General features: G+C 45.8%; 1 protein-coding gene across 4 annotated transcripts in view; it reads left to right on the forward strand.

Annotated features, from left to right (window-relative positions):
• Positions 1–806: 806 nt before the first annotated feature.
• Positions 807–26,483, forward strand: part of brd7 (bromodomain containing 7) — a 36,610-nt gene continuing 10,933 nt past the window's right edge. For 3 of the 4 annotated variants that reach the window (XM_085991462.1, XM_085991465.1, XM_085991466.1), the window contains exons 1-8: positions 807–976; positions 13,002–13,204; positions 14,233–14,362; positions 15,061–15,115; positions 15,743–15,887; positions 21,037–21,147; positions 24,411–24,601; positions 26,280–26,409. In XM_085991462.1, the coding sequence (XP_085847588.1) occupies positions 928–976; positions 13,002–13,204; positions 14,233–14,362; positions 15,061–15,115; positions 15,743–15,887; positions 21,037–21,147; positions 24,411–24,601; positions 26,280–26,409 (1,014 nt within the window). In that variant the 5' untranslated portion in view covers positions 807–927. The remainder of the gene's footprint in view (positions 977–13,001; positions 13,205–14,232; positions 14,363–15,060; positions 15,116–15,742; positions 15,888–21,036; positions 21,148–24,410; positions 24,602–26,279; positions 26,410–26,483) is intronic. The other variant, XM_085991464.1, reaches the window with a different exon arrangement.

The raw sequence follows: 26,483 nt of genomic DNA on the forward strand, positions 1-26,483 counted from the left end.
CCTATAGACTACGCCCACTAGTGTTTTTTCCCCTTATTATTCCTTACCTCCACCCAAACTGTTTCATTATCCTGATCTTTTGACCCAATATCATTTCTCTGTATTACAGTGATTCCTTCCTTTATTAACATAGCCACCCCACCTCCCCTTCCTTCCTGCCTGTCCTTCCTGATCATTAAATAACCTGGTATGTTTAATTCCCAGGCATTCCTGCCATCCCAGTGGCCCTCCACCCCATCCTATCTCGTTTAAATGATTTTCTACTGCTACCTCAATGTTGCAATCTCACATTTGGCAGTAATTCTTCTTTCACCGGAAAACAAGAAAAAGCAAGAGAATTCTAATGAAGCAGGTTATCTCAATGTCCATAGCTACTTTGAAGGCTCCATTTTTTTTAAATGGAAGGGTCTCATTATTGCAATGGTGCTGGAATGTTATGAAATTAAAATACTTATATAAAGTCTACAGCCAGGCAGGCTGTGTAGCAAGTAAGAGAAATACAGTAAAAGGAACAGAAAAGAAGGAAAAGATCATGATAGGCAAAACACATCAACTCTATTCACAGCTGATATCACAGCTTGTTGTTTTTAGCCAGGTTTGTATTTTTATTTAACCGAAGGTAGACGCTTGTGTAGTAGGGCGGCCTCCAATTTGCTCAGTGTTTTGACAGCTCTGAGCTGAGCAGGTGGAGGAGCCACCGATCGATGTGTCTGCGCTGGATGATCGATATGTCTGCGCGCGTTCGCTCCTCCTGCCGGCTCACAGCCGCCGCCTGGTGGGGGCGCGGGGGCGCGCGGCGGCACTATTGCGAGGGAGCGGGCGCCGACATCATTGCGCGGGCGCGGTCTCCATTGCGCGGGGCCGCGCGCCGACACTATTGCGAGGGAGCGCGCACCGTCTCCATTGTGCGGGTCAGAGGCGCCGAGAATGGGCCGGAAACACAAGAAACACAAGTCGGACAAGCACGCATTCGAGGGTAAGTGGCGCTGCTAGGGCCAGGGCGGGGGTTCGCACCGAGAGCCGAGCAACTCCCGCACTGACTGGGGGGTGGGGAAAGAGGGGCAAAGGAGAGAATAAGATGGAGCCTGAATTCCCCCACCCATTTCCAGCTCCGGCTTCTGAGCCCCTCGCCTCATTTAGATCGCGGCACGGTGGCCGCAAGCCATTCCCGCAGCCAAGCACTGGCTGCACACCTCGGCCTGATGCTGGGGCCCAGTCGCACTGAGTCGTTTGAAAGGGTCAGTGCGGCTGCGGACAGTTGGCATGATCGGTTTTATTTGGCTTTCTCCGGTAGCCCTGGGGTTGTCTTGCAGGAATCGGCGGGATGCCGATCGGTGGAGACGCAGCAATGTTGCTGATGTTGGGTGGCAGCTTCCCAACTTGAAATGTGGGGTTGCGGAGAGGAGAGGTTGATCAAAAGCCGGATTTACGCTGCAAGGGGAGTAAAATGTCCCATATTTGTTTTCAAAAGGTGGCACTAATTTCCTTCTCTTCCCTTCTCCCCCAAACAGTTATACCCTATAGGGGTAATTCTTCGGCTTGGGGGAGAATTTAATTAGTATCTTTGTTCCGAATTTTACAACAGTATAAAATGACACACAACATTCTGAGAATGTCGTGTACTGTCTGAAGGTTCCATGGTGAGGTTTTAGTGTTCGCTCAACACAATCCAGCGCTGAGATACACTTGGCAGAAAGGCAACTGCTTATAAACTAGTATAATTCCATTTAATACAATAGCAAAATACTGCGGATGCTGGAAATCTGAAATAACAACAAAAAATGCTGAAAATACTCAGCAGGCCAGGCAGCATCCGTGGAGAGAGAAACAGAGTTAACGTTTCAGGTCTGGGACCCTTCATCAGAATTGGAAAAAGCTGAAAATGTATCATATTAAGCAGGTGCAGAGACAGGAGGGGGAGGTTTAATTCCACTTAATTTGGGTTTTTTAAATCCAAAAATGTTAAGCAATAACACACAAAATAAACTTTTGGATTTGGGAAATATATTAAACACCTACAAAATGGTTCTAGAGTGACTGTGTTTGGTCAGCTTGCAAATCTCCAAGCCAAGTTACTGCGAAATGCACACTAGTAATTTCTGTTCACTTAACCTGGAATGCGCACATTCTGTAGGAACATACCCCACTTGCGTAAAGCAAGAGAGTTTAGGCGCTGGCGGGCATCAGCCAAGGTTCAAGGATCACCAAATGTGCGCAGGGGTACTGCTGCAGTAAAAGCAGCTAAAACTGTCCATCTGACAGCACAGAGATGGTAAGCTTCCTGTTGCTTCTCTGACTCAGTCCACCCTAACCATTAGGGCATTGGCTTGCAGAGTTATCGAGAACCAAGTGGGAAGAATCTCCGGCTCCAGTGACAGGTCTTCACCTCCCATTAATGAGGCAGGTTGGCTGGTCAATGAACAGTGCCAACAAGTATTTAATTACTGAGAGTTGACTCGGTTCCAATCTTTGATTGTCTGGGCTCAACTTCACCTAATATTCTCGTGGGCCTCAAGCTTCATCCTTTATAAAAATTATACAGAACTCCACTGCCCACATCCTACCCCGTACTAAGTCCCGCTCTGCTATCACCTACACCCTTGTTGGCCTCTTGGCTCCCCAGCATCCAAGCTTTGAATTCAGAAACCTTATCCTAATTTATAAATCTCTCCTTGGCTTCACTCCACCTTTACAACCTCCTCTAGCCCAGCTTACAGTGCGCACCTACTATTTTCAAACTCCAGCCTCAGCTACATCTCCACCTCTCTTTGCTCTATCAGTTGTTTTGGCTCTACACCCTTGAACACTCTCCCTAAATCCTTTCGCGTGGCTACCTCTTTGCTCATCTTCAAAAGCCTCAACACCTCTTTCACCATGGTGTCAGTTATCTCACCCAATCCTATTATTGCTCACTTGCCATTTTTACCTCTGAAGTGGCTTTATTTTTACTCATTCCTGGGATGTGGGCATCGCTGGCAAGGCCAGCTTTTATTGCCCATCCCTAATTGCCTTTGAGAAGGTGGTGGTGAGCCGCCGCCTTGAACAGCTACAGTCCGTGTGGTGAAGGTATTCCCACAGTGCTGTTAGGGAGGGAGTTCCATGATTTTGACCCAGCGATGATGAAGGAACAGTGATATATTTCCAAGTTAGGATGGTGTGTAACTTGGAGGGAAACTTGAAGGTGATGGTGTTCCTATACGCCTGCTGCCCTTGTCCTTCTGAGTGGTAGAGGTCGTGGTTTTGGGAGGAGCTGTCGAAGCCTAGTCGAGTTGCTGCAGTGCATCTTGTAGATGGTGCACACTGCAGCCACGATATGTCAGTGGTGGAGGGAGTGAATGTTTAAAGTGGTGGATGGGGTGCCAATCAAGTGTGGTGCTTTGTCCTACATGGTGTCTAGCTTCTTGAGTGTTGTTGGAGCTGCACTCGTCCAGGCAAGTGGAGAGTATTCCATCACACTCCTGACTTGTGTCTAGATGGTGGAAAGGTTTTGGGGAGTCGGGAGTTGAGACACCTGCCACAGAATACCCAGCCTCTGACCTCCTCTTGTAGCCACAGTATTTATGTGGCTGGTCCAGTTAAGTTTCTGGTCAATGGTGACCCCCCCCCCCCCCCCCCAAGGATGTTGATGTTGGGGGATTTGGCGATGGTAATGCCATTGAATGTCAAGGGGCGGTTGTTAGACGCTCTCTTGTTGGAGATAGTCATTGCCTGACACTTGTGTGGCGCGAATGTTACTTGCCACTTATCAGCCCAAGCCTGAATGTCGTCCAGGCCTTACTGCATGTAGGCATGGACTGCTTTATTATCTGAGGAGTTGCAAATGGAACTGAACACTGTGCAACTGTCAGTGAACTTCTGACCTTATGATGGAGGGAAGGTCATTGATGAAGCAGTTGAAAATGGTTGGGCCTAGGACACTGCCCTGAGGAACTGCTGCAGCGATGTGCTGGGGTGAGATGATTGATGTCCAACAACCACAACCATCTTCCTTTGTGCTAGGTATGACTCCAACCAGTGGAGAGTTTTCCCCTGATTGTCAATGACTTCAGTTTTACTAGGACATCTTGATGCCGCACTCGGTCAAGGGCAGTCACTCTCCCCTCACCTTTGGAATTCAGCTCTTATGTCCATGTTTGGACCAAGGCTGTAATGAGATCTGAAGCCGAGTGGTCCTGGCAGAACCCAAACTGAGCAGGTTATTGGTGAGTAAGTGCCACATGATAGCACTGTTGACGTCACCTTCCATCGCTTTGCTGATGATTGAGTGTAGACTGATGGGATGTTAATTGGCCGGATTGAATTTGTCCTGTTTTTTGTGGACGGGACATACCTGGGCAGTTTTCCACATTGTCGGGTCGATGCCACTGTTGTAGCTGTACTGCAACTAGTTCTGGAGCGCAATTCTGCAGCACAACAGCCGGGATGTTGTTGGGGCCCGTAGCCTTTGCTGCATCCAATGCGTTCAGCCGTTTCTTGATATCGCGTGGAGTGAATCAAATTGGCTGAAGACTGGCTTCTGTGATGGTGGGGACCTCAGGGCGAGGCTGATATGGATCATCCACTCGGCACTTCTGGCTGAAGATGGTTGCAAATGCTTCAGCCTTGTCTTTTGCACTCGCGTGCTGGGCTCTTCCATCATTGAAGATGTTCATGGAGCCTCCTCCTCCCGTTAGTTTAATTGTCTACCACCATTCACAACTGGATGTGGCAGGACTGCAGAGCTTTGATCTGATCCGTTGATTGTGTGTGAGATTGCTTAGCTATAGACGACTCCCAGTGATGCAGAGACACAGAATGCCCACAGCGTCTGGTCTGCACTTGAGGCCTCCATAATCAGCACCTGTGAAGAGACGCTCGGTCACTCGACCAGGAAACACCAAGACTGGTTCGACGAGAATGACCAGGAGATAATAAGCCGCAAGCGCAAGGCATTCCTGATCTGGAAACAGCAACAGAACTCGAGAGCAAGAAAGCAGCTCTACAGAAGCCTGAAGGCCGAAGTCCAACAAAAACTCGCGACCTAAAGAACAGATGGTAGTTGGAGAAAGCGCAGGAGATCCAGCAGCTAGCCGACAACCACGACGTGCGTGGTTTCTTTAGTGCAGCCAAGACCACCTACGGCCCAAGCACCCAAGACCCTTCCCCACTGCAGGCCAAGAACGGAGAGGCAGTCAGTGCCCGCTGGAAGGAGCACTTCGAAGATCTCCTTAACCACGACTCTGTCTTTGACATGAGTGTCCTCAACTCCATCCCACAGCATGCTACCCGCCACCATCTCGGCACAACCCCAGCCCGGCATGAGGTTGAAAAGGCCATTCGACAACTGAAGAACAACAAGGCCTCGGGAGCAGATGGAATCCCCGCCGAGGCACTAAAGTATGGCGGAGAAGCACTCCTGGCGCAAATTCATGAACTCATTTCTCTTATCTGGAAGGAGGAGAGCATGCCAGGGGATCTCAGAGACGCCGTAATTGCGACCATCTTCAAGAAAGGTGACCAGTCCGATTGCGATAATTACAGAGGAGTTTCCCTGCTGTCTGCCACAGGGAAAGTCATCGCAAGAATCCTCCTCAATCGCCTTCTCCCAGTGGCTGAAGAGCTCCTCCCAGAGTCGCAATGCGGATTCCGTCCACTAAGGGGCACAATGGACATGATCTTCACCGCACGTCAATTACAAGAGAAATGCAGGGAACAGCACCAACCGCTGTACATGGCCGCCTTTGATCTCACAAAGGCCTTCGACACTGTCAACCATGAGGGATTATGGAGTGTCCTCCTCAAATTTGGCTGCCCTCAAAAGTTTGTCACTATCCTCCGCCTGCTTCACGATGACATGCAAGCCGTGATCCTGACCAACGGTTCCACCACAGACCCAATTCACGTACGAATCGGGGTCAAGCAAGGCTGTGTCATCGCACCAACGTTCTTCTCGATCTTGCCGCAATGCTCCATCTCACCCTCAGTAAGCTCCCCACTGGAGTGGAGCTAATTTACTGAACAAACGGGAAACTGTTCAACCTCCGTCGCCTCCAGTCCAGATCCAAGGTCGTCCCATCCTCTGTCGTCGAACTACAGTATGCAGACGATGCTTGCATCTGTGCTCACTCGGAGGTCGAACTCCAAACCATCGTCAACACCTTCACCGAAGCGTACGAGAGCATAGGCCTTACACTAAACATCCGTAAGACAAAGGTCCTCTACCAACCTGCCCCCGCCACACTGTTCTGCCCCCCCGATTATCAAAATCCACGACAAGGCCTTGGACAACGTGGACCACTTTCCATATCTCGGGAGCCTACTGTCCACAAGGGCAGACGTCGACGACGAAGTCCAACACCACCTTCGGTCGCCTGAGGAAGAGAGTGTTTGAAGACCAGGACCTCAAACCCGGCACTAAGCTCATGGTCTACAGAGCAGCAATGATACCCGCCCTGCTGTATGCCTCAGAGACATGGATCGTGTACAGCAGGCACCTCAAAGCACTGGAGAGGTACCACCAACGCTGCCTCCGCAAGATCCTGCAAATCCATTGGCAGGATAGGCGCACCAACGTCGGTGTTCTTGCTCAGGCCAACATCCCCAGCATCGAAGCTTTGACCACGCTCGATCAGCTCCGATGGATGGGTCACATTGTCCGCATGCCCGATACAAGACTCCCAAAACAAGCGCTATACTCGGAGCTCCGGCATGGCAAGAGAGCCCCAGGTGGGCAGAGGAAACGCTTCAAGGACACCCTCAAAGCCTCCTTGAAAAAGTGTAACATCCCCACCGACACCTGGGAATCCCTGGCCCAAGACCGCACAAAGTGGAGGAGAAGCATCCGGGAAGGTGCCGAACACCTTGAGTCTCTTCGGGAGCAAGTGAAGCCAAGCGCAGACAGCGCAAGGAGTGCACGTCAACCCAAGCACTCCACCCACCTGCCCCTTCAACCACCGTCTGCCCCACCTGTGACAGAGACTGTAGGTCCCGCATTGGACTAATCAGTCACCTGCAAACTCATTTTTAATGTGGAAGCAAGTCATCCTCGGTTCCGAGGGACTACCTAAGAAGAATTGTCTACCACCATTCACGACTGGATGTGGCAGGACTGCAGAGCTTTGATCTGATCCATTGATTGTGTGTGAGATTGCTTAGCTATGTCTATAGCATGCTGCTTCCGCTGTTTAGCATGCATGTAGTCCTGTGTTGCAGCTTCCCCAGGTTGGCACCTCATTTTAGGTACGCCTGGTGCTGCTCCTGGCATGCTGTTCTGCACTCCTCATTGAACCAGGGTTGGTTCCCTGGCTTGATGGTAATGGGGGAGTGAGGAATATGCCGGACCATGAGGTTATAGATTGTGATGGAATACAGTTCTGCCCACAAGTGCCTCATGGATGCCCAGTTTTGAATCTATCCCATTTAGCACGGTGGTAGTGCCACACAACACGATGGAAGGTGTCGTCAATGTGAAGACAGGACTTCGTCTCTACAAGGACTGTGTGGTAGCCACTGCTACCTATGCTGTCATGGACAGATGCATCTGTGACAGGTAGATTGATGAGGTCAAGTAAGTTTTTCCCCTTGTGATGGTTCTTTCACCACCTGCCGTAGGCCCAGTCCTTCAGGATTCGGCCAGCTCAGTAGTGGTGCTACTGTTGAAGTTCCCCGTTAAGTGCCCTTACTACCCTCAGTGCTTCTTCCAAGTGGTATTCAACATGGAGGCGTACTGATTTATCAGCAGAAGGTTTTCTTGCCTGTGCTTGATCTGAAGCCATGAGACTTCATGGAGTCCAGAGTCAATGTTGAGAACTCCCAGGGCTACTCCTCCCTACTGTATACTACTGTGTGGCCACCCCTGGTGTATGTCCTGCCCGTGGGATGGTGATGGAGGAGTCTGGTACACTGGCTGAACGGTATGACTATGTCAAGCTGCTATTTGACTAGTCTGGAACAGCTTTTGCAATTTTGGCACAAGATGTTAGTGAGGAGGACTTTGCAGGGTCGAATGGGCTGGGTGTGCCTTTGCCGTGTCCGAAGCCGGTGCCTAAGTCGTTGCTGAACGGTCCGTCCGGGTTTATTATTTGTAGCAGTTTGGTACAACCGAGTGGTTTGCTCGGCCATTTCAGAGGGCACTTATGCTGTGAGTCTGGAGTCACATATAGGCCAGACCAGGGCGGCAGATTTCCTTCCTTCCCTAGGGGACATTAGTGAACCAGATGGGTTTTTACAACAATCCAATAGTTTCATGGTCACCATTACTGATGTTAGCTTTTTATTCCAGATTTATTTATCAAATTAAATTCAGCTGCCGTGGTGGGATTTGAATTCACGTCTACTGGATCATTAGTCTTGGCCTCTGGATTACTAGTCCAGTAACATAAACACTATGCTACTGTTCCCTTAGGGCATTTATTACGTTAAAGGGTCAAAATAAATGCAAATGCCATCTTAAAGCCAACTCAAGCTCCAAAGAGATCTGTTTTTGTGGAGTGAGTTTAGACAGCTGACTAGTAACAAAATATGATGCTTGAAAAAGAGGATAATGTTTACTGTTATCTTGTGAAATCACCCTCCTGCCACCCATAAGGTCACTTGGTTATTTATTTGCACATTTAATAAACATTTTAAATAGCTCCATACTGAGCTTTGTATCTGAGTGTAGTAGATCGAATGATGAAAGCCCGATTACAGTTGGTGCTTCAGTGGTTTGGATTACAGCACAGAGACACCCATGTATTGTCTCCCTGTGTTTATGTTGCTAAAACCAGCTGCTTTATTCTGACAGCAGAAACAGACCCAACAAAAACGTGGGTTGACTGATTGTTTGGCCAAACTGCACAACTGGATTAAAACACTCATCCATTCTTTTTACTGTTTTTTTTAAATAACGAGTTTGGTGGCTTCAAGGCTAAAATATCTCATGACTAAAGACTTTAATTAACGACTCAGTAAAGGCATACAGCATATAATTAGTTAAACAATGATCTTCATACTCCAAACTGTACAAACCTGGAACAATTTGTGCAGCACCATGTCAGGAGGTTCCAAAAAAGCTGTGTAATTGGAACAATCACATAACTAATGGGGGTTGAAGAGAACCTCCCACGTACAGAATATTTTACCGAGAAATATGTGACAAAATGTAAGCCTAACTGGAATGGTCTTGAGCTCCACAAATGCACTAAAAATATAAGCAGGATTTATGAAGTTCCTCACCTTTTTTTGAAAAAAGACCTCCCTGGCCACTGAGGCTGAACCAGACTAGTCGCAACCTCAGCCTCCTATTTGATCCTGAGCTGAGATTCCGACCCGATATCCTCTCCATCACCAAGACCGGCTACTTTGACCTCCATAATGTCACCTGTCTCCGCTCCTGCCTCAGCCCATCTGCTGCTGAAACACTCAGCCATGCTTTTCTTACCTCCAGACTCGACTGTTCCAGTGCTCTTCTGACCGGCCTCCAATCTTCCACCCTTCAAATGTTTGCTGCCCATATCTTAACTCACACCAAATCCCGTTCACCCATCACCCTTGTGCTCCCTGACCTGCATTGGCTCCTGGCCCAGCAAGGTCTCAAATTCAAATCCCTATCTCTGTAACCTCCTCCAGCCCTACAACCCTCCAAAAACTCTGCATTCCTCCAATTCTGGCCTCTTGTGCATCTCCCACTCTCTTCGCCCCACCATTGGTGGCTGTGCCTTCAGCTGTCTAGACCCTATGCTCTGGAATTCCCATCCCCAAACCTCTGTGCCTTTCCACTCAGTGTTTGGTCACCTGTCCTAATGTCTCCTCCTTTGGCTCGGTGTCAGTTTTTGTCTGAATACGCTCATGTGAAGTGCCTTGGAATGTTTCACTACATTAAAGGCGCTAAATGCAAGCTGTTATTGAAGTGCTGGGTGCAGCCTATGTCCAATCAATCTGGCACAATACATTAGTCACCTGTCCTTGTTTACCTTATAAAAATTCATTGCTCTTATTGAGCAATAAAATGTATTGCACAACAGTTTCTTGCCTATAAATTTTTTTGATCATTAAGTCTCTACCAGGAACTGTAAAACAGTGATCTTCAAAGTGTCCTTTCCAACTACTGCCCCATCTCTAACTTCCCTTTCCTCTCTAAGGTCCTCGGATGTGTTATCGCCTCCCAGCTTTGAGCCTGCTTCTCCCAAAACTCCGTTGAAATCCGTGCAGTCTGGCTTCTACCCTGGTCATAGCACCAAGACCTTTGTGGCTAAAGTCTCAATGCGTGATCCCACCTTGTCCTATTAACCTCTCCACAGCATTTGATATGGTTTACCACGCCATCATCATTTATTGCCTCTCTTCCATGTCTAGCCCAGTGGGATGTCCTCTTGTGGTTTTTTATGTCTCCCTGTCCAAATGCAGTCAGCACATCTCCAGCAATGGCTTCTTTTTAGACCCTATCACCTCTGGAATTGCCTAAGGATCTATCCATGGTCCCCTCCGCTTCCTCATCTACACAGTGCCCCTCGGTGATATAATGCGCAGGCACAGGGTCAGTTTCCAATGTGTGCTGCTGCCACCCAGATCTACCTCTCCATCAGTCCCCTCAACCCAATGGCTACTTCTCTGCTCTTGTGGGTGAGTCAAAATTGCCTCCAACTGAACATCTTGATGACAGAAGCCATTGTTTTTCAGTCGCCACCACAAACGTGAACCGCTGTATAAAGTCCTGCTCACCCATCGCTCCTATCACTGACCAGCGATTTGCAGTCCCCCTGCGCATTAAACTTAAAAATCCTCACCCTCGTCCTCAAATTCTTCTATGACCTTACCCCACTCTATCTCTGCAAGTTTCTCCAGCCTCCTCTTAACTGTGGCCCTTTGTACATTCACTCTCCCTTTAGTCCACCAAGGGGTGGCAGAGCCTTCAGCTGTCTCAGCCTTATCCTCTGGAATTCCCTCGTCAAATACCCCTGCTGCACTTCTCTCTCCACCTTTACAACCTTCTCAAAGCCCGTCTTTTTCACTGACTTTTCAGTCAGACCTACTAACTCTCACGCAATAATTCGGGATCCGCACCTTTATTCCTTTTATTTGTTTTTTCCCTACCCCTCCGAAGAACTCCCAGGGACTTTATTTTTGTTAAAGGCACACTATAAACACAAGGGAGTAGAGTTTCCACTTGGTTGCGCTGTCTTTTTCAGCACTAATTCGCCCCAAATCAACCAAGCCAGCGCAAAAGATCGAGGAATTTTAAGCGCAAATTACGCTCAGTGCAAATTGAGATTCCACGATCTTTTGCGCTAGTTTAAAAACCATCCTGTTGGAAACTGGCCCCCTCCCAGATCGAATTAATCACCATTGCTAGTTTCCACTAACTGCCCATTTGTGGGCCTTCGAGGTGTCTCTTAAAATGTATTAATAAAGCTGCACCAGGTATTAAATATATTACACTCTCAAGGAATATTTTTTAATGCAAAAAAGATTTTTTTTTAAATTACTTTATAAAATGCTGCGCGACTGTGCTGGTTCATGGCAGATTCTACAGTCGGCGATATGCAAATAAGTTTGAGTGGAAAGTTGAGGGGAAAGAAACACTTCTCAAAACTAGGGCAATTTTGAGCGCAATTGGCGTCCTGATCGCCAATTGCGCCCAAAGTGAAAACTCTTAGCCAAGTTATTGATCTGCCTTTGGATTAGTTAGATGAGATGTTAGCAGTTCTAGATTAGTTTCCACTCCTTTGCTGTAAGATTCAAATCTCACTGGATAGTGTTTCGATCCACAAGGTACTTTGATGGAGAAAACCGAAAATCTTTTCCTTTTGATGCCATTCAGCACCATAGTGACTTCGCATTTAGGCAATTTTTTTTTTTTAATCTAAAAAAAATCAGTTTGAACTTGTTAATTCTCCCCCACCCTGGAGAAGGCTTAAATTTGGGGCATGGCCAGATTGGTCTCTCTGTACATTGTCATGGTACAACATGTCATCGTTGATTTAAAATCACCCAGAATAGAAATGTTGTTTTGAAAGTAGCTCCGATTTACTGGATGTTGTTGTACTGCAGCTGCAGTTATCCACTTTGGTAGGAAAAATAGGAAAGGAGAGTATTTTTTAAATGGTGAGAGATTGGGAAATGTTGGTGTTCAGAGGGACCTGGGTGTCCTTGTACATGAATCACTGAAAGTTAACATGCAGGTACAGCAAACAATTAGGAAAGCAAATTGTATGTTGGCCTTTATTACAAGAGGATTTGAGTATAAGAGTAAGGACGTCTTACTGCAATTATATAGGGCCCTGGTGAGACCACACCTGGAGTGCTGTGTACAGTTTTGGTCTCCTTACTTAAGGAAGGATATACTTGCCATAGAGGGAGTGCAACGAAGGTTCCTGAGATGGAGAGATTGAGTAGACTAGGCCTATATTCTCGAGTTTAGAAGAATGAGGTGTGATCTCATTGAAACATACAAAATTCTTAGATGCAGGGAGGATGTTTCCCCTGGCAGTGGAGTCTGGAACCAGGGGTCACAGTCTCAGAATAAGGGCTCAGCTATTTAGGACTGAGATGAGGAGAAATTTCTTCACTCAGAGGGTGGTGAATCTATGGAATTCTCTACCCCAGAGGGCTGTGGAGTCTCAGTCGTTGAGTATATTCAAGACAGAGATCGATAGATTTTTGAATATTAAGGGAATCAAGGGCTATGGGGATAGTGCAGGAAAGTGGAGATGAGGTAGAAGATCAGCCATGATATTGAATGGCGGAGCAGGCTTGAATGGCTAAATGGCCTACTCCTGCTCCTATTTCTTATGTTCTTACGTCATCACTACATTTGCTTGCAGATCACAAGTACTTGTGTTTTTCTAAAGTGTAAAGTTTCACCTAGTTCATTAAAATATGTAAGTAACTGACTACCTCAAAATGTTACAATTTTGAAGAATTAACTCTTCTAATTCTATTCCCTTCACCGTCCTAATCTGTTCTAACTTCCTAATGGTAGCTTCTTTCCGTGTGGGTAAAGAGTACAATCACACTCCAGCGAGCTATTCTTCTGTTTGCAGAATATTCAGATAAGCCTCTGAAGCTGGTGCTTAAAGTGGGTGGAAGCGAAATAACCGAATTGTCAACAGCAAGTTTAGGGCATGAGTCCAGTTTAATTGAAGACAAATCTGATCACGACAAACACAAAGAGAAAAAGAAGAAAAAGAAAAAGAAAACTGAAAAAGAGAAACGCACAACTCCAGACGAACGAAAAAGGAGAAAGGTATGAGTTACAGCGCAAAGACTTTGTGCAAAGGCAGAACTTCATATAAACAAAATAAGAACTTGAATTTATATAGCACCTTTCACATCCTCGAATGGCCCGAAGCACGTCAGTAGAATTGATTGAGCAGCCAGATTCTAAGAGTTAATGTGTATAAACGAGAATGCATTTAATGGAAGCGTTATGGCCTGGATTTTGCATCAGCAGTGCTCGCCGTTCATTACACTTCCGCTTGCCCATAGAATTTCTGTGGGCTTTTGGACTGGAACATGCGGTAATTAGAGGGTCAAAACAGCGCGGCGCCCTCTACAGGGGATCTGGGACCGGTGTGAACAGGGCAAGCAACTGTGCCTCCTTAACCCATCAGATTGAAGAATCCTTACTGATGCATGCAGTGTCTAAACCAGGAAGTGTAAGTTAGAATATTTTAATTCAATGCCAAATCATGTACAGAAAGCAAAATAAAGAGAGGGAAAGAAAGATGGGATTGAGAGAGAGATAAAAGAGACAAAGAAAAAGTTTAAAAGTTACTTAAATGTTTTTACATCTCCAACAATAATTTAAAATCTGAAGTAATAAGACGCCACATTTTTTAAAGAAAATGTCAGTGCCAGAGAGGTTGTTTGCCAGTAATTAAGACTTATCATACCATTAAAAAGTATCTTGCACTTGAATGGACAAGACCTAAATTTTTCTGGCGTGTTTAATGGGTATCTAGTGGGTAAGTAGCCCAACTTCACGCCCTTCATGTGTTTAAATGCCGAGTCTCTCGGCAAGATACTGTTATAGCGAAGCTTCTGGAGAATCAGGGCAACTCGGACAGCCTAATTTCCAGGTTTAAATGCGCATGTGTGGTCGCTGGAAGTTGCTGTCCGATTGACTCCTTAATAACAGTGAGTGCTGTTCATCTCTCACGTTATTCTTACTGCAAATTCCAGGCCATTATGTTCTTTTCGCTTTCACACTCTGTGACTTGATTCCAGATGAAAAAGTTAGTCTGTTACCTTAAATTATTCCTCTCCCCTTAGGATGAAAAGAAAAAGCGGGAGAAAGAGCCTTCTGCTAGTGAGCGGGAAGAGGAAGAAAGGAGTCGCTCTCCTGCGAGGTTTGAAATGCCGCCAGAAAGGCACATGGCTTCTCCTTTAATAAAAGTAGAAGGTAAGTACTTGATATTTAACCAAAACTTTCTGTTTTACATTTTAACTTCTGCAGTGATTGTTTCAATGTTAAATGACTTTTTTCATAAATATGAGGTGGTTTGAGAAAATGTGCAGTCAATCTTATACAACTGTTTACATAATTTTAAACCTTTTTGTTGATGATCTTTCGTGCTTGTTAAGATAAGGGATGTCAGTGCTGGGAAATGGATTGTTTTCTCACTCTGGCATGCACTGTCTGCATCAAGCCACTCCCAGGTCATATATAGAATCAAAGAAACGTACAGCACAGAAGGAGGCCATTCGACCCATCGTGCCTGTGCTGGCTGTTTGAAAGAGCAGTCTTGCTTAGTCCCACTCCCCTGCTTTTTGTCTGTAACCCTGTAAGTTCCTCATCCCCAAGTACCTGTCCAATTCCCTTTTAAAATGATTTCTGGAATCAGCTTCCACCACCTTTTCAGGTAGAGCATTCCCGATCCCAACAACTCAATGAAAAGATTTCTCCTCATCTCCCCTCTAGATCTTTTGCCAATTATATTAAATCTATGGTCTCTATATAGCAAGGTTAGATATAGAGTCTATCTTGGTTTTTAATCAGAAATGTTAAAGTTCTCTGACCTAAGCACCTTCATTGCTGTGCATTGATTTTTAGTCGTACACATTTCTTGCTAACTTGCATTTTCTTTGTTCATGTTGAAGAACATCAAACGCCCTTTCAAGAATTGCTGTATCAACTGTTGCGACAGCTTCAGAGGCGAGTACTAGCTGTTTGAAGTTATGGGGGTGACTGAGACAAAGCTATTTTGGTGCATTGTTAAACTTGTGGACTTCCGAGCAGCTGAAACTATTTTCTACATTTTAAAAAACTATTGTAAAATTAATATTGCAAATGTGTTTGGATTGTATGGCGGATACCTGGATTTTGAGCACATTGGAGGGAGGGTCTTCAGTTCAGTTAGCAGAAAGCTAGTAGCCAAGTTTGGATCTTGATTTATCTTGTCATCTTTGCTCAGCCTTGGTGGTGCCCTACACTTTGGGCCTTGCGTATTGTCTAGGTTTCTGAATAATAAATTCAAATGGCAAGAAAGCTATTCTAATTTGAAATGCAATATATTTTGTTGGGGTTTTTGACTAATTCTGCAATAAATATTTTGAACATGAATCTAAGATGTTGCTGTCTGGGAAAGGACTGAATTTTTGGAAATTGTTTATTTCACCTTGGTGTCACATGCTTTTTTGACTCGCTGTCTGAGATTTTTAGACTACATGTTGTCTTAAGATAAAATTCAGTTTTGAGCTCTCTGTGCAGCTTAGAGACATAAGCAAGATGCTGTTTCTCAAAACTTCTTTCAGAATTTCACTTTTCTCTGCATTCTTACAGGAAAGACCCCAATGCGTTTTTCTCATTCCCTGTTACTGATTTTATCGCTCCTGGATACTCTCTGATCATCAAACATCCAATGGACTTCAGTTCGATGAAAGAGAAGGTGAAGAAAAACGAGTATCAGGGCTTGGAGGAATTAAAGGTACAGTAATTGAAATGTTTGCTCTGCATGGCCCACGATTATCATTAAATATTGAAAACTTGGTCAAAAGATTTTAAAAGATCAGTAGCACTTTGTTTTCCTTAAGAAACTCTAACCACTCTGTCCTCTTTCTAATCTATATACATGGCTATTACTGAGACTATGTCTCGTTCTCTGATGTTCAATGCAATGTTGGCACGATTGATATGCTGGGTTGTGAAAACTGTATCGACAAAATGTGATCACTTTAAATGCAAGTCTGTAAGCTTTGTTTCAGTATTACAGGTGTGACTACTGCTTCTGAGTACTATAGGTTATATCAGCAAATGGTGGGAGTATACAACTTTGAATAAAATATATGGAAAGTGGTCTTGCTTAATATCTAAATTGACGAAGTTTAAAGCCCGCTAATAACAGATCTGCTATGTATAATTATCAAAAGTGCTACACATTTCAGCAAACATTGGTGGGGTGAGGAGAAAATAGATGAGACGGCTACGTCAACCAATAGGTAGGTTTAATTCAGATCTACTAAAGTTGACTTCCTTGAACTAGAATAATTTTGCCATTTGCGCAAAGACATTCAGATTACATTATACAGGAAACTTTTTTATCCAGCACCAACGGGACCGGCGTGGTGCCGGTTTATCAAAAAGTCCGGATTACAGAGAGGTTATGCAGAAAGGTACGAGAGCTCCGTACACAGCAACAAATCCAGGCTTCCCTGTTGCTTAGCAACAGGTGCAGGAACTCCGACCACAAGATCCAAGCGTCCCTGTTGCTTAGTAACAGGTGCAGGAACTCCGACCACAAGATGCAAGCGTCCCTGTTGCTTAGCAACAGGTGCAGGAACCCGACCACAAGATCCAAGCGTCCCTGTTGCTTAGCAACAGGTGCAGGAACCCGGCCACAGATGCAGGAACAGGCCACTAATATGAAGTAAAACTTACCTGATACTACTACTGAATTTTGCCGGTTAACAGAGATTTCCGGTTATTTAGGTGCCGGTAAATCGAGAGTTTCCTGTATTAAGAAGCAGGAAGTAAAGAAGGGACTTAATGAGGAAACATTCAGAGGATCCAGTGTTGTATTGCCATTATTGTAGTAAAGCTCAGAACCGCATTTTAATCTGGCATTTTAAAAATAGTTGTCATCTCTGGATATTTTGATGAGATAGCCTTGGTTCCTATGGAAACTGCTATGTTTTTTTTAATTAAGCGTATGGGCTTTGGCATGGTCCTTCCAAGGTTCCGCAGGTGAATGCAACCATACAAACCAGAATCTCCGCTCAGTGGTGAGATAACTGATCTGAACTGGGAAACAGTAAAGACAACTACAGTAGGTCTCTATGCCCTTCAGCTAGCGAGCGGAAAATTAGTACAGCTGACAGGTTGTTATTTATGTATCTTCACACTCTTCCTTTGGAGAACAGTGTGAATTAGTGGAAAAATTTGCAGGCTGATTAATAGTCTTAACACGAACACTCCTTGCTACCAGCCAACGGGGTGATAAGTCCTATATGGCGAGAGGGTTTTACCTGCTCCCACATCCCATACAATGAGGGGGGCCCACCCACACCCGCTGGATGTCAACCCAGAATTCGGAGCCGGAGCTCTGGTCTCCACTCACTGGGATTGTCTGACGAGGAGTTTGAAACCTATGTCTTCTGACTCAGACAGTAATGCTACCACTAAGCCAAGGCCCACTCCATAGCTGACAGGTGAAGAGTGGCTGTTAGGGTGAAGTACTGGAGGTCTACCAATACCATTGGGACCCTCCCCCAGCATAAATCACTGTCTTTAGTCTATGCTGTAATTCTTCTCCCTTCCTTTCTAATGAGTTTGTAATAAACTGTAGGAAGTCACAACACTAGGTTATAGTCCAACAGCTTTATTTGAAATCACAAGCTTTCGGAGCGCTGCTCCTTTGTCAGGTGAAGTGAAGAGAAGCATATAGGCACAGCATATATAGTCAGAGAAAACTGCCAGATGATTACAGGTAATCTTTCTAACTGCCCTTTATCACACCTCGGCAGAGAGATAATCACAGCAATCAAAGGTGTGAATGGTGTCCAAACAGGTCAGTCAGGAAAACATTACATCAAAGAACAATGAGGTGGGGTCACAAGGGGTCAAATGTTGCAGATGCTGGGGTCTGTATGAAAAACAGAAAAAAAACAAAAAACTTCGCTGGAAATCACAGCAGGTCCGGCCGCATCTGTGCAGAGAGAACAAGCCAACGACGACTCGAGTCTGGATGACTCTACGTCAGGTGGGGTTACATGTAGCGTGACATGAACCCAAGATCCCGGTTGAGGCCGTCCTCATGGGTGCAGAACTTGGCTATCAGTTTCTGCTCGACGATTTTGCGTTGTCGCGTGTCTCGAAGGCCGCCTTGGAGAATGCTTACCCGAAGATCGGAGGCTGAATGTCCTTGACTGCTGAAGTGTTCCCCGACTGGGAGGGAACACTCCTGCCTGGCGATTGTTGTGCGGTGTCTGTTCATCCGTTGTCGCAGTGTCTGCATGGTCTCGCCGATGTACCATGCTCCGGGGCATCCTTTCCTGCAACATATGAGGTAGACAACGTTGGCCGAGTCACATGAGTATGTACCATGTACCTGGTGGGTGGTGTCCTCATGTGTGATGATGGTATCTGTGTTGATGATCTGGCATGTCTTGCAGAGGTTGCCATGGCAGGGTTGTGTGGTGGCGTGGTCGCTGTTCTCCTGAAAGCTGGGTAATTTGCTGCGAACGATGGTCTGTTTGAGGTTAGGCGGCTGTTTGAAGGCGAGTAGTGGAGACGTGGGGATGGCCTTAGCGAGGTGTTCGTCGTCGTCGATGACATGTTGAAGGCTGCGGAGAACATGGCGTAGTTTCTCCGCTCCGGGGAAGTACTGGACGACGAAGGGTACTCTGTTGGTTGTGTCCCGTGTTTGTCTTCTGAGGAGGTCTATGCGATTTTTTGCTGTGGCCCGTTGGAACTGTCGATCGACGAGTCGAGCGTCATATCCTGTTCTTAGAGGGTGTCTTTCAGCGTCTGTAGGTGTCCATCGCGCTCCTCCTCGTCTGAGCAGATCCTGTGTATTCGCAGGGCTTGTCCATAGGAAATGGCTTCTTTAACGTGGTTAGGGTGGAAGGTGGAGAAGTGGAGCATCGTGAGGTTGTCCGTGGGCTTGCGGTAGAGTGAAGTGCTGAGGTGTCCATCTTTGATGGAGATTCGTGTGTCCAAGAATGAAACCGATTCTGAGGAGTAGTCCATGGTGAGTTTGATGGTGGGATGGAACTTGTTGATGTCATCATGTAGTCTTTTCAGTGATTCTTCGCCATGGGTCCATAGGAAGAAAATGTCGTCGATGTATCTGGTGTATAGTGTTGGTTGGAGGTCCTGTGCAGCGAAGAAGTCTTGCTCGAACTTGTGCATGAAGATGTTGGCATATTGGGGTGCAAATTTGGTCCCCGTGGCTGTTCCGTGTGTTTGGGTAAAGAACTGGTTGTCGAAGGTGAAGACAAATAAACTGGTGTAACAGTGTTCGGGTTTTATAGTCTGATTTGTTCTATGTAGATCTATTTTGAAAGTTTCAGATTATCTTGGATTAGTGTTTTGTTTCTTATACTTCTAAGATTTTAATATGGTATCAAGTCACAGTAGGTATTTTACAATTTTGATATTATACCATGGTTATTATAGAATGAGCTAACCAAGCAGGTTTTACTGAATTTTAGTCACTGCACTTAAAGGAATTCACTGTATGTGAAGCACTTTGAGGCATTCCTGAAATACGTGATACGCTGATGTATAAATGCATGAATTTTATGGGTTTGTACTGTACATGTTACAGCAATAGAATATTTCCAAGACAACTCAAAATAATACTTTTATATCTTGTTCCAAGCAATTCAGTACACAGTCTTGAATGCTTTCTTACCTAGTGTTCAGGCTCCGTAAATACAACATATTCTATTAATTAAAATATGCATATATGTAAAGTGACAATGGGAAGTGCACTTGTATGTAAAAATTTTATAAATAAATAAAACTTTATGTATAATGCAATTCCTGCAGCCATAATGGGGGTAATTTTCATTTTCAGCAGTGCCGGAAAACTGGTAGTAGCAGATCGACTGCCCATTATTCACAATGACTTCAATAGAAAGGAAAATCAGGCAGGGTGTATAACGGGCAGCTGATTGCTACTCCCGGTTCTCTACCACTACCAAAAGAGAAAATCGGCCCCAAGGTATTCAGCCTCTTAATTGACCTGTGATAAAGTAACCCAATGTTACCTAACATTAATTAGAATTTCCAGCCTTACGTAGTGTCGTGTTTCTGACCTCCTGAAACAGAGCATCTTCTGACTTTGAGCAGTGCTGTGGGAGATTCGCTAGTTATTATAATAATAATCTAAAATCAGTACGTCCAGCACACATTTCCTGTCCATCTCACTTCAAAGTCTCACTCAAATTTCTGTCACCCTTCAAAAAAAAGTGTAAAGAAACGAAGGCAGTCCGAACCAGAATTTCTATAATCTCTGATCAAGCTTATCAAACACAGTTTGGAGGAGTAAACTCTGACCTCACCCAGTGTTTACTTAACAGTAATTAACTCTGCTTCCTTAAAGGGACACACAGCTTCACTTTAAAATAATGCAATCCCTCTTCGCTGATGTCACATGGCCCTTATAAACATTACATCATCCAATTTGTCATGTGTAATGTCACAGGAGATATAGAAATATGTATTGGGTCAGTACAGGTAGCAAAGTAATCTACAAGAAACTTTCTGGTATCCGGCACGGACGGGACCGAGCTGATGCCGGTCTATCAACAATGCCGGAGAATCGAGCGCTATAGTTAAGAGATACGTCTAAAGGAACAAACCCTGTTGCTTAGCAACAATCAGCACAGCTTGCAAGCGTCTCTGTAGCTTAGCAACAGCTTCAGTTAGACGCTTGCACAGCCAGAAATGAGTTTAAAAAAAGTAACTAAAAGTAAAAAAAGTTATCTGAACCGACTCCTGAATTTTGCCAGTTAACCGACATTTCCGGTTATTTAGTGGCCGGTTAATCGAAAGTTTCCTGTAGTAGGTTTTAATATTATATCTAAAATTCTGAAAATCTTTTCACTTCCTATTCTATTTTTATTTTACAGGGAGATTTTAAAATGATGTGTGAAAATGCCATGACCTATAACAGGCCAGACACCATTTATTACAAGGCTGCAAGGAAGCTGTTGCACTCTGGGATGAAAATTCTTAGCCAGGTAAAAGCAGTAAATATATATTTTAAAACAAACTAGTTACAAGGGGGAGGGGGAAAACTTCAAAATGTCAAAAGTCAGCATTTCTGTCAAATGGTTTTAATTAATGAAAAGTAAAAAAAAAAAATATTGTTAAAGGAGATTTTTTGTAACAAAGTAAAATTTGGGAGAAAAGTGAATGTAAACAGAGTAAGACTGACAATGAAAAGGATCAAATACCAAAACTACCTGTTTCATGTTCAGGTCAAGCAAGCAATGACATTGGCCTCAGCGTGCCGTGTTGTCAGCATGGTCATTGGGTTGTTACTCCTTTGGACCTTTGCTGCGGATGTTGAAGAGTGTTGTGGTACGGGGCAATCTGGTTCACTAGGTCATAGTGTACAGTAAAGTCTGAAGTTTTTCAATACATATTGGACTGGGCTTGATAGCTAAGTCACCCATGGTAATAGTACTGGATGGGAAATTCAGAGCCATGAGATCTGGGGAAGGATAAGTAGAAAATGAAATTGAAGATGTTTCAAGTTAGTCGCACTTTCCATAGTTTGTTAAGCATAGACTAGAAAAGAAAGAGGCAGAGAAACTATTGTTCCTACATGCGGAATATCTTGTTTGGGAAAGTTAAACAGGACTCCATTGACACTGGAAAGACGCGTCTTCCTGAAGCATAATTTAACACTGCTGTGTTGAGTGAAATTTTAAAAGATCTATTTTATTCTGTCACCGGTTTCGTTTTAATTTTGTTAGAAATGAAACTTAAAATTGTATAAAACAAAAACATGAATTTGATAACCTTAACTAATTAAAACAAAATCTGATTAAAATGTGGTTCAAAAACCATGGAGGGGCGGGGGGGGTGGTCAGCGGGCGCCTTCGGTGGTGGGTCGAGTGGATAAAAGAAATGTTTTTACAGCGAGTCGGGGACCACACTGTCAACCTGCCGCCATGCGACTTTCCCAGATGTCAGGTCTGTCGGGACTGAACAGACCCAACACGCAGCGGCGGGGGAGGCAATTCAGGTCATTGTGACCTTGTTAACAGCCCATTAAAAAGTATTTTGAGCTCACCTTACCATTTTACGAGGTCGCCCAGGGGGTCCACGCTGCTCGGGGATCACGTCAGGTAAGGAGGTCGGGAGTTGTAAGACCCTGGAATCATCTCATTACTTTGACAGCTGCTAATGTGCTATAAAAGCTTCCATCTCTCAGCTGTTCACTTTCCAAGCTCAAAAGCTGCTGTTTACTGCATTTGGAAGACTGATTGAGCTTTATGCAGGTTGCAAGTGTTTGGAGCAAACTCTATCCAGTGTCACCTCCTTGGAACAACCCCTCTCACCATTGACATCGCTTCTGTCATCTCAACTTCACCTGCCATCTATTACATCAGCATCGGTGCCCTTGAAACTATCACACCTTGGTCCTCAGAATCCCACCACCAACCTTCTCCGCAATCACCTGATGCTACACAGGGCATCAGCACCCGACCACATTGCTGCCAGGGATGGCCTCACCATGGCCAGATTTACTTCACTTGACGCTGTACACCCTGGCTGCCACATGATGCGCCAGGTTGGCACCTTGCCTCCACCAAAACCATAAAGCATCCCTACAATGCCAAAGGCATTCCTTTCACACTCATCACCATTGCGGGGGGTACCAGTATGTTTCACCATTCACTGCAACTCACTAAGCCACTTCCAAAGGTGCACACAAATCTGTCCAAGGACGCAAGGTGTTGAAAATAAAGATTTCAATGTTTGACAGCACACTAACAGAAACTTCACATGAACATTGGCTAAAACACCCAAGTGCCTACCCTTGTGTGTTGTCAGTTGGTATGATTGCACTAGGATGAGGGTGAGTGTGAGGGGTGGCTAGTGAGATGGGGAAGTGACAATGTAGATAGAGAGGGATAGGTGGAGGTGCAAGGTAAGTTGGTGTGAGGAAGGATGTGCAGGAGTAAGGTAAGGAAGGCAGGGTGATGGGGGTGTGATAGATTTATTCTGTGACAGATGTTTGGATATTAAGGGAATCCAGGGAAATGAGGATAGTGCAGGAAAGTGGAGTTGAGGTAGAAGATCAGCCATAATCTCATTGAATGGCAGAGCAGGCTCAAGGGACCGAATGGCCTACTCCTGCTCCTATTTCTTTTGTTATGATGGGTGACACAGCAGGATGAGGTTGAGTGTGGCTTTGCAGTAACGTTTTGTGATCTACTAAAATCATTGAAAGGTTTGCACCACTGCAGCCTTGTCCTCCTGACCACATCCCTGCTTGTGTCCTCCTGTGCAATGTGCAACCAGGCTGTGTTGATCTCCTGGGGAGGTTTCTTCCGCCCATGGGAAGGGAAGAGAATCTCCCTGCGTGCTGCGACTCCCTCCATAAGCATATGGAGGGAGTCATGGGAGAGCCTGGGTGCAGCCGTGCACCTCTGTGCAGTGCTTGTCAGTGTTTGCAGCACCTCAATGCTGTAGAACACTGACAGCACAACTGTCAAAGTAAATTTGCGCATGGCCCCTTTAAGGAAACTGGCTGATGACGCAAATGACGTCATCAGACCCACTTCAATTGGCCAGCAAACGCGCTGGGCGGGCTTAGCAAGCCCAATTAAGGTAAAATCATTCTACAGAGTGGGATGGAGCCAGCAGCAGGGTTGGGACCCAACACCGTCTGCCCCGGACCCGCCGAGGTAGGGGAAATCGCGGCCATGGTCTCTGTCTCTCAGCAGTGCACTGCCACATACTGTATGATTACAATTGATCTTCAGGCTTTTCAACAGGTCATTTTACTTAATTTGGCTGCAGCCCTAATTCACTCCCAACAACATTTTGAAACTTTGAATGTTTCCATTTACTTGATGGCTGCCATTAAAGAACTGAGCTTCCTACCCCAGTGCAGATCTACTCTCACCTACCACTTTAGCCAAAATAGGCAGCATGCTGTCCAGCTTGACTACTGTGTAGAGAATTGTACTAGTGATTTTTCTGCATTAGGCTCCTTCAAAGTAAATTCTGTGGCTGTGTACTGGCACAAAGCTCAGAGGTAAGGAAAGTGAATGAAATATAACATTTATGATTCTTGTGAATACATTTTCAACATAAGTCAAAATGAAAGACAATTTTCCAAGTGCTAGATTGGCACCAGAATAGAACCAAAAGTTCTCCCCACTCCTCCCTTACTTACTTAATCAATTCTACATCTTTAGCCATTTGACAGTAGCACTGAGTATTCTGTGTAGAGGATTCATTCAGTGTATGATTGTTTACTTAGGAGAAAATCCAGAGTCTGAAGCAGAGTATAGATTTCATGCAGGATCTGGAGAAATCCCATAAGCAGGGGGAGAGGCTAAGAACAGGAGAATGCAACGGGGAACGCAGGAAAGATGAGGTGGATGCCAAATGGGAACCAATGAAAACTGATGAGGGGGAGAGATCAGCTGATCAGAAGAATGACGACAAAAGGTAAGGTGTTGTGAAAACAGCTCGTTACTGCAACTTCTTACATGAAGCTTTTATCAAGGTGACAAACATTTCCATCCTGCTAGTTTGAATGTAAGGGAATTGAACATTGCTACTGGGCAAAGAGCTGAGTTTTCAAACAATAAGTGTCTTCACATTGGAAACATTTTACATCTTTAGCAGGGCGAGGTATTCTTTTCAAGTGTTTCTTTGGGCAATTACTACAGGTAGACTACCCTTTATCCGGACTTCCGAAAACCGAAACCCTCTAAAAACCTTCGGTTTTTTCGTTCAGCGTAAGTCGTGCGTACGACTTACGTTGAACGAAAAAACCTTCGGTTTTTAGAGGGTTCCGGTTGCGGAAGTTCGGATAAAGGGTAAGTCGTGCGCACGACCCCCCCGCCAGCCCCGACAACCGCCGACGCCGCCAGCCCCGACAACCGCCGACCCCCCCCCCCCCCCCCCCCGCGGACCCCGCCAGCCCCAACAACCGCTGACCCCGCCAGCCACCGACCCCCCCGCGGACCCCGCCGGCCCCGACAACCGCCGACCCCGCCAGCCGCCAGCCCCGACAACCGCCGACCCCCCCCCCCCCCGCCGGCCCCGACAACCGCCGACCCCCCCCCCCCCCGCGCGGACCCCGCCAGCCCCGACAACCGCTGACCCCGCCAGCCACCGACCCCCCCCGCGGACCCCGCCGGCCCCGACAACCGCCGACCCCCCCGCCGGCCCCGACAACCGCCGACCCCCCCGCCGGCCCCGACAACCGCCGACCCCCCCGCCGGCCCCGACAACCGCCGACCCCCCCCCCCCCCCGCGGACCCCGCCAACCGCCGACACCCCCGCGGACCCCGCCAGCCCCGACAACCGCCGACCCCTACCCCGCCGACCCCGACTGACTTACGCTGAGCGTCAGCGTAAGTCGTGCGCACGACCCCCCCGCCGACCCACCTTCCGAAATCCGAAGTTCTCCTTTATCCGAAACTCGGCTGGTCCCGAGGTTTTCGGATAAAGGATAGTCTACCTGTAATAGTTTTTGAGAAGGTGTGCACATGCAATTTGATGTAAGTATGCAAAAAATTGCCATTGCATCTTAATTTCTGTAGAAATAGTGTTACTGGAATAAATATGTAAAATCTGGTGCAGTGACCATGCTGGCACTTAAGTTGCATATTCCGCTTTTTGGGTCGTAAGCACCTGCCTGAGTTGTGTCACATGCAATGGAATTTAATGGAAATTGTGTGAGGCAAAGTAGCTTACTTGTTACATTCCACATGGTAAAATAGTCTGAGAATGCTCACTGTCTAGGTTTGTATGTAACACCTGGCCACTCGGGTGAGCAACCCGTGGAACTGTATCGCAGTATGTGAGGTGAGGAGGAGTGAAGGGACAAAATCAGAGGAAAAGTTGGAGAAGGAAGGGTGATGGGAGAAGTGTATTCATCAATCATTACTGTAAACGTTAATTTTAACTTGTACCAAATGTCTGAGGGAACTGTTCAAATCGTAAAATTATTAGAGCAGTAACAGAGATTACTGCTATTGGAAGTCTGAGGGTTCAATAGTTGTCCATTTTAATTGTTAATACAAATCAAAGTTAAATATGGGGTTGTGTTTCAGTAATGTGCAGGAGATGGTGAATGGGTTGTGAGATTATTTTGTGGTGGAAATGCTTTACACAGGCCGGAAAAGGAATCTGGTGAGGATGCACCCAGCAGTGTCAATCATGTGATTGACAGGGAATTGGAAACGGTTGATCGTGTTATTGAGGAATCTTCTGGAAAACTCACCCGGCGTAAAATAGACAGCCAGGTAAATGCTGTTTTCTTTTTTCTTAATTTATGTGTCAAGGTGTTGAATTTTTGTTCTGCTTAAGGGTTTCTTTA

Source organism: Somniosus microcephalus, chromosome 6 (assembly GCF_052327205.1).
Source record: "Somniosus microcephalus isolate GS21.2 chromosome 6, FLI_Smic_1.0, whole genome shotgun sequence".
NCBI lineage: Eukaryota > Metazoa > Chordata > Chondrichthyes > Squaliformes > Somniosidae > Somniosus > Somniosus microcephalus.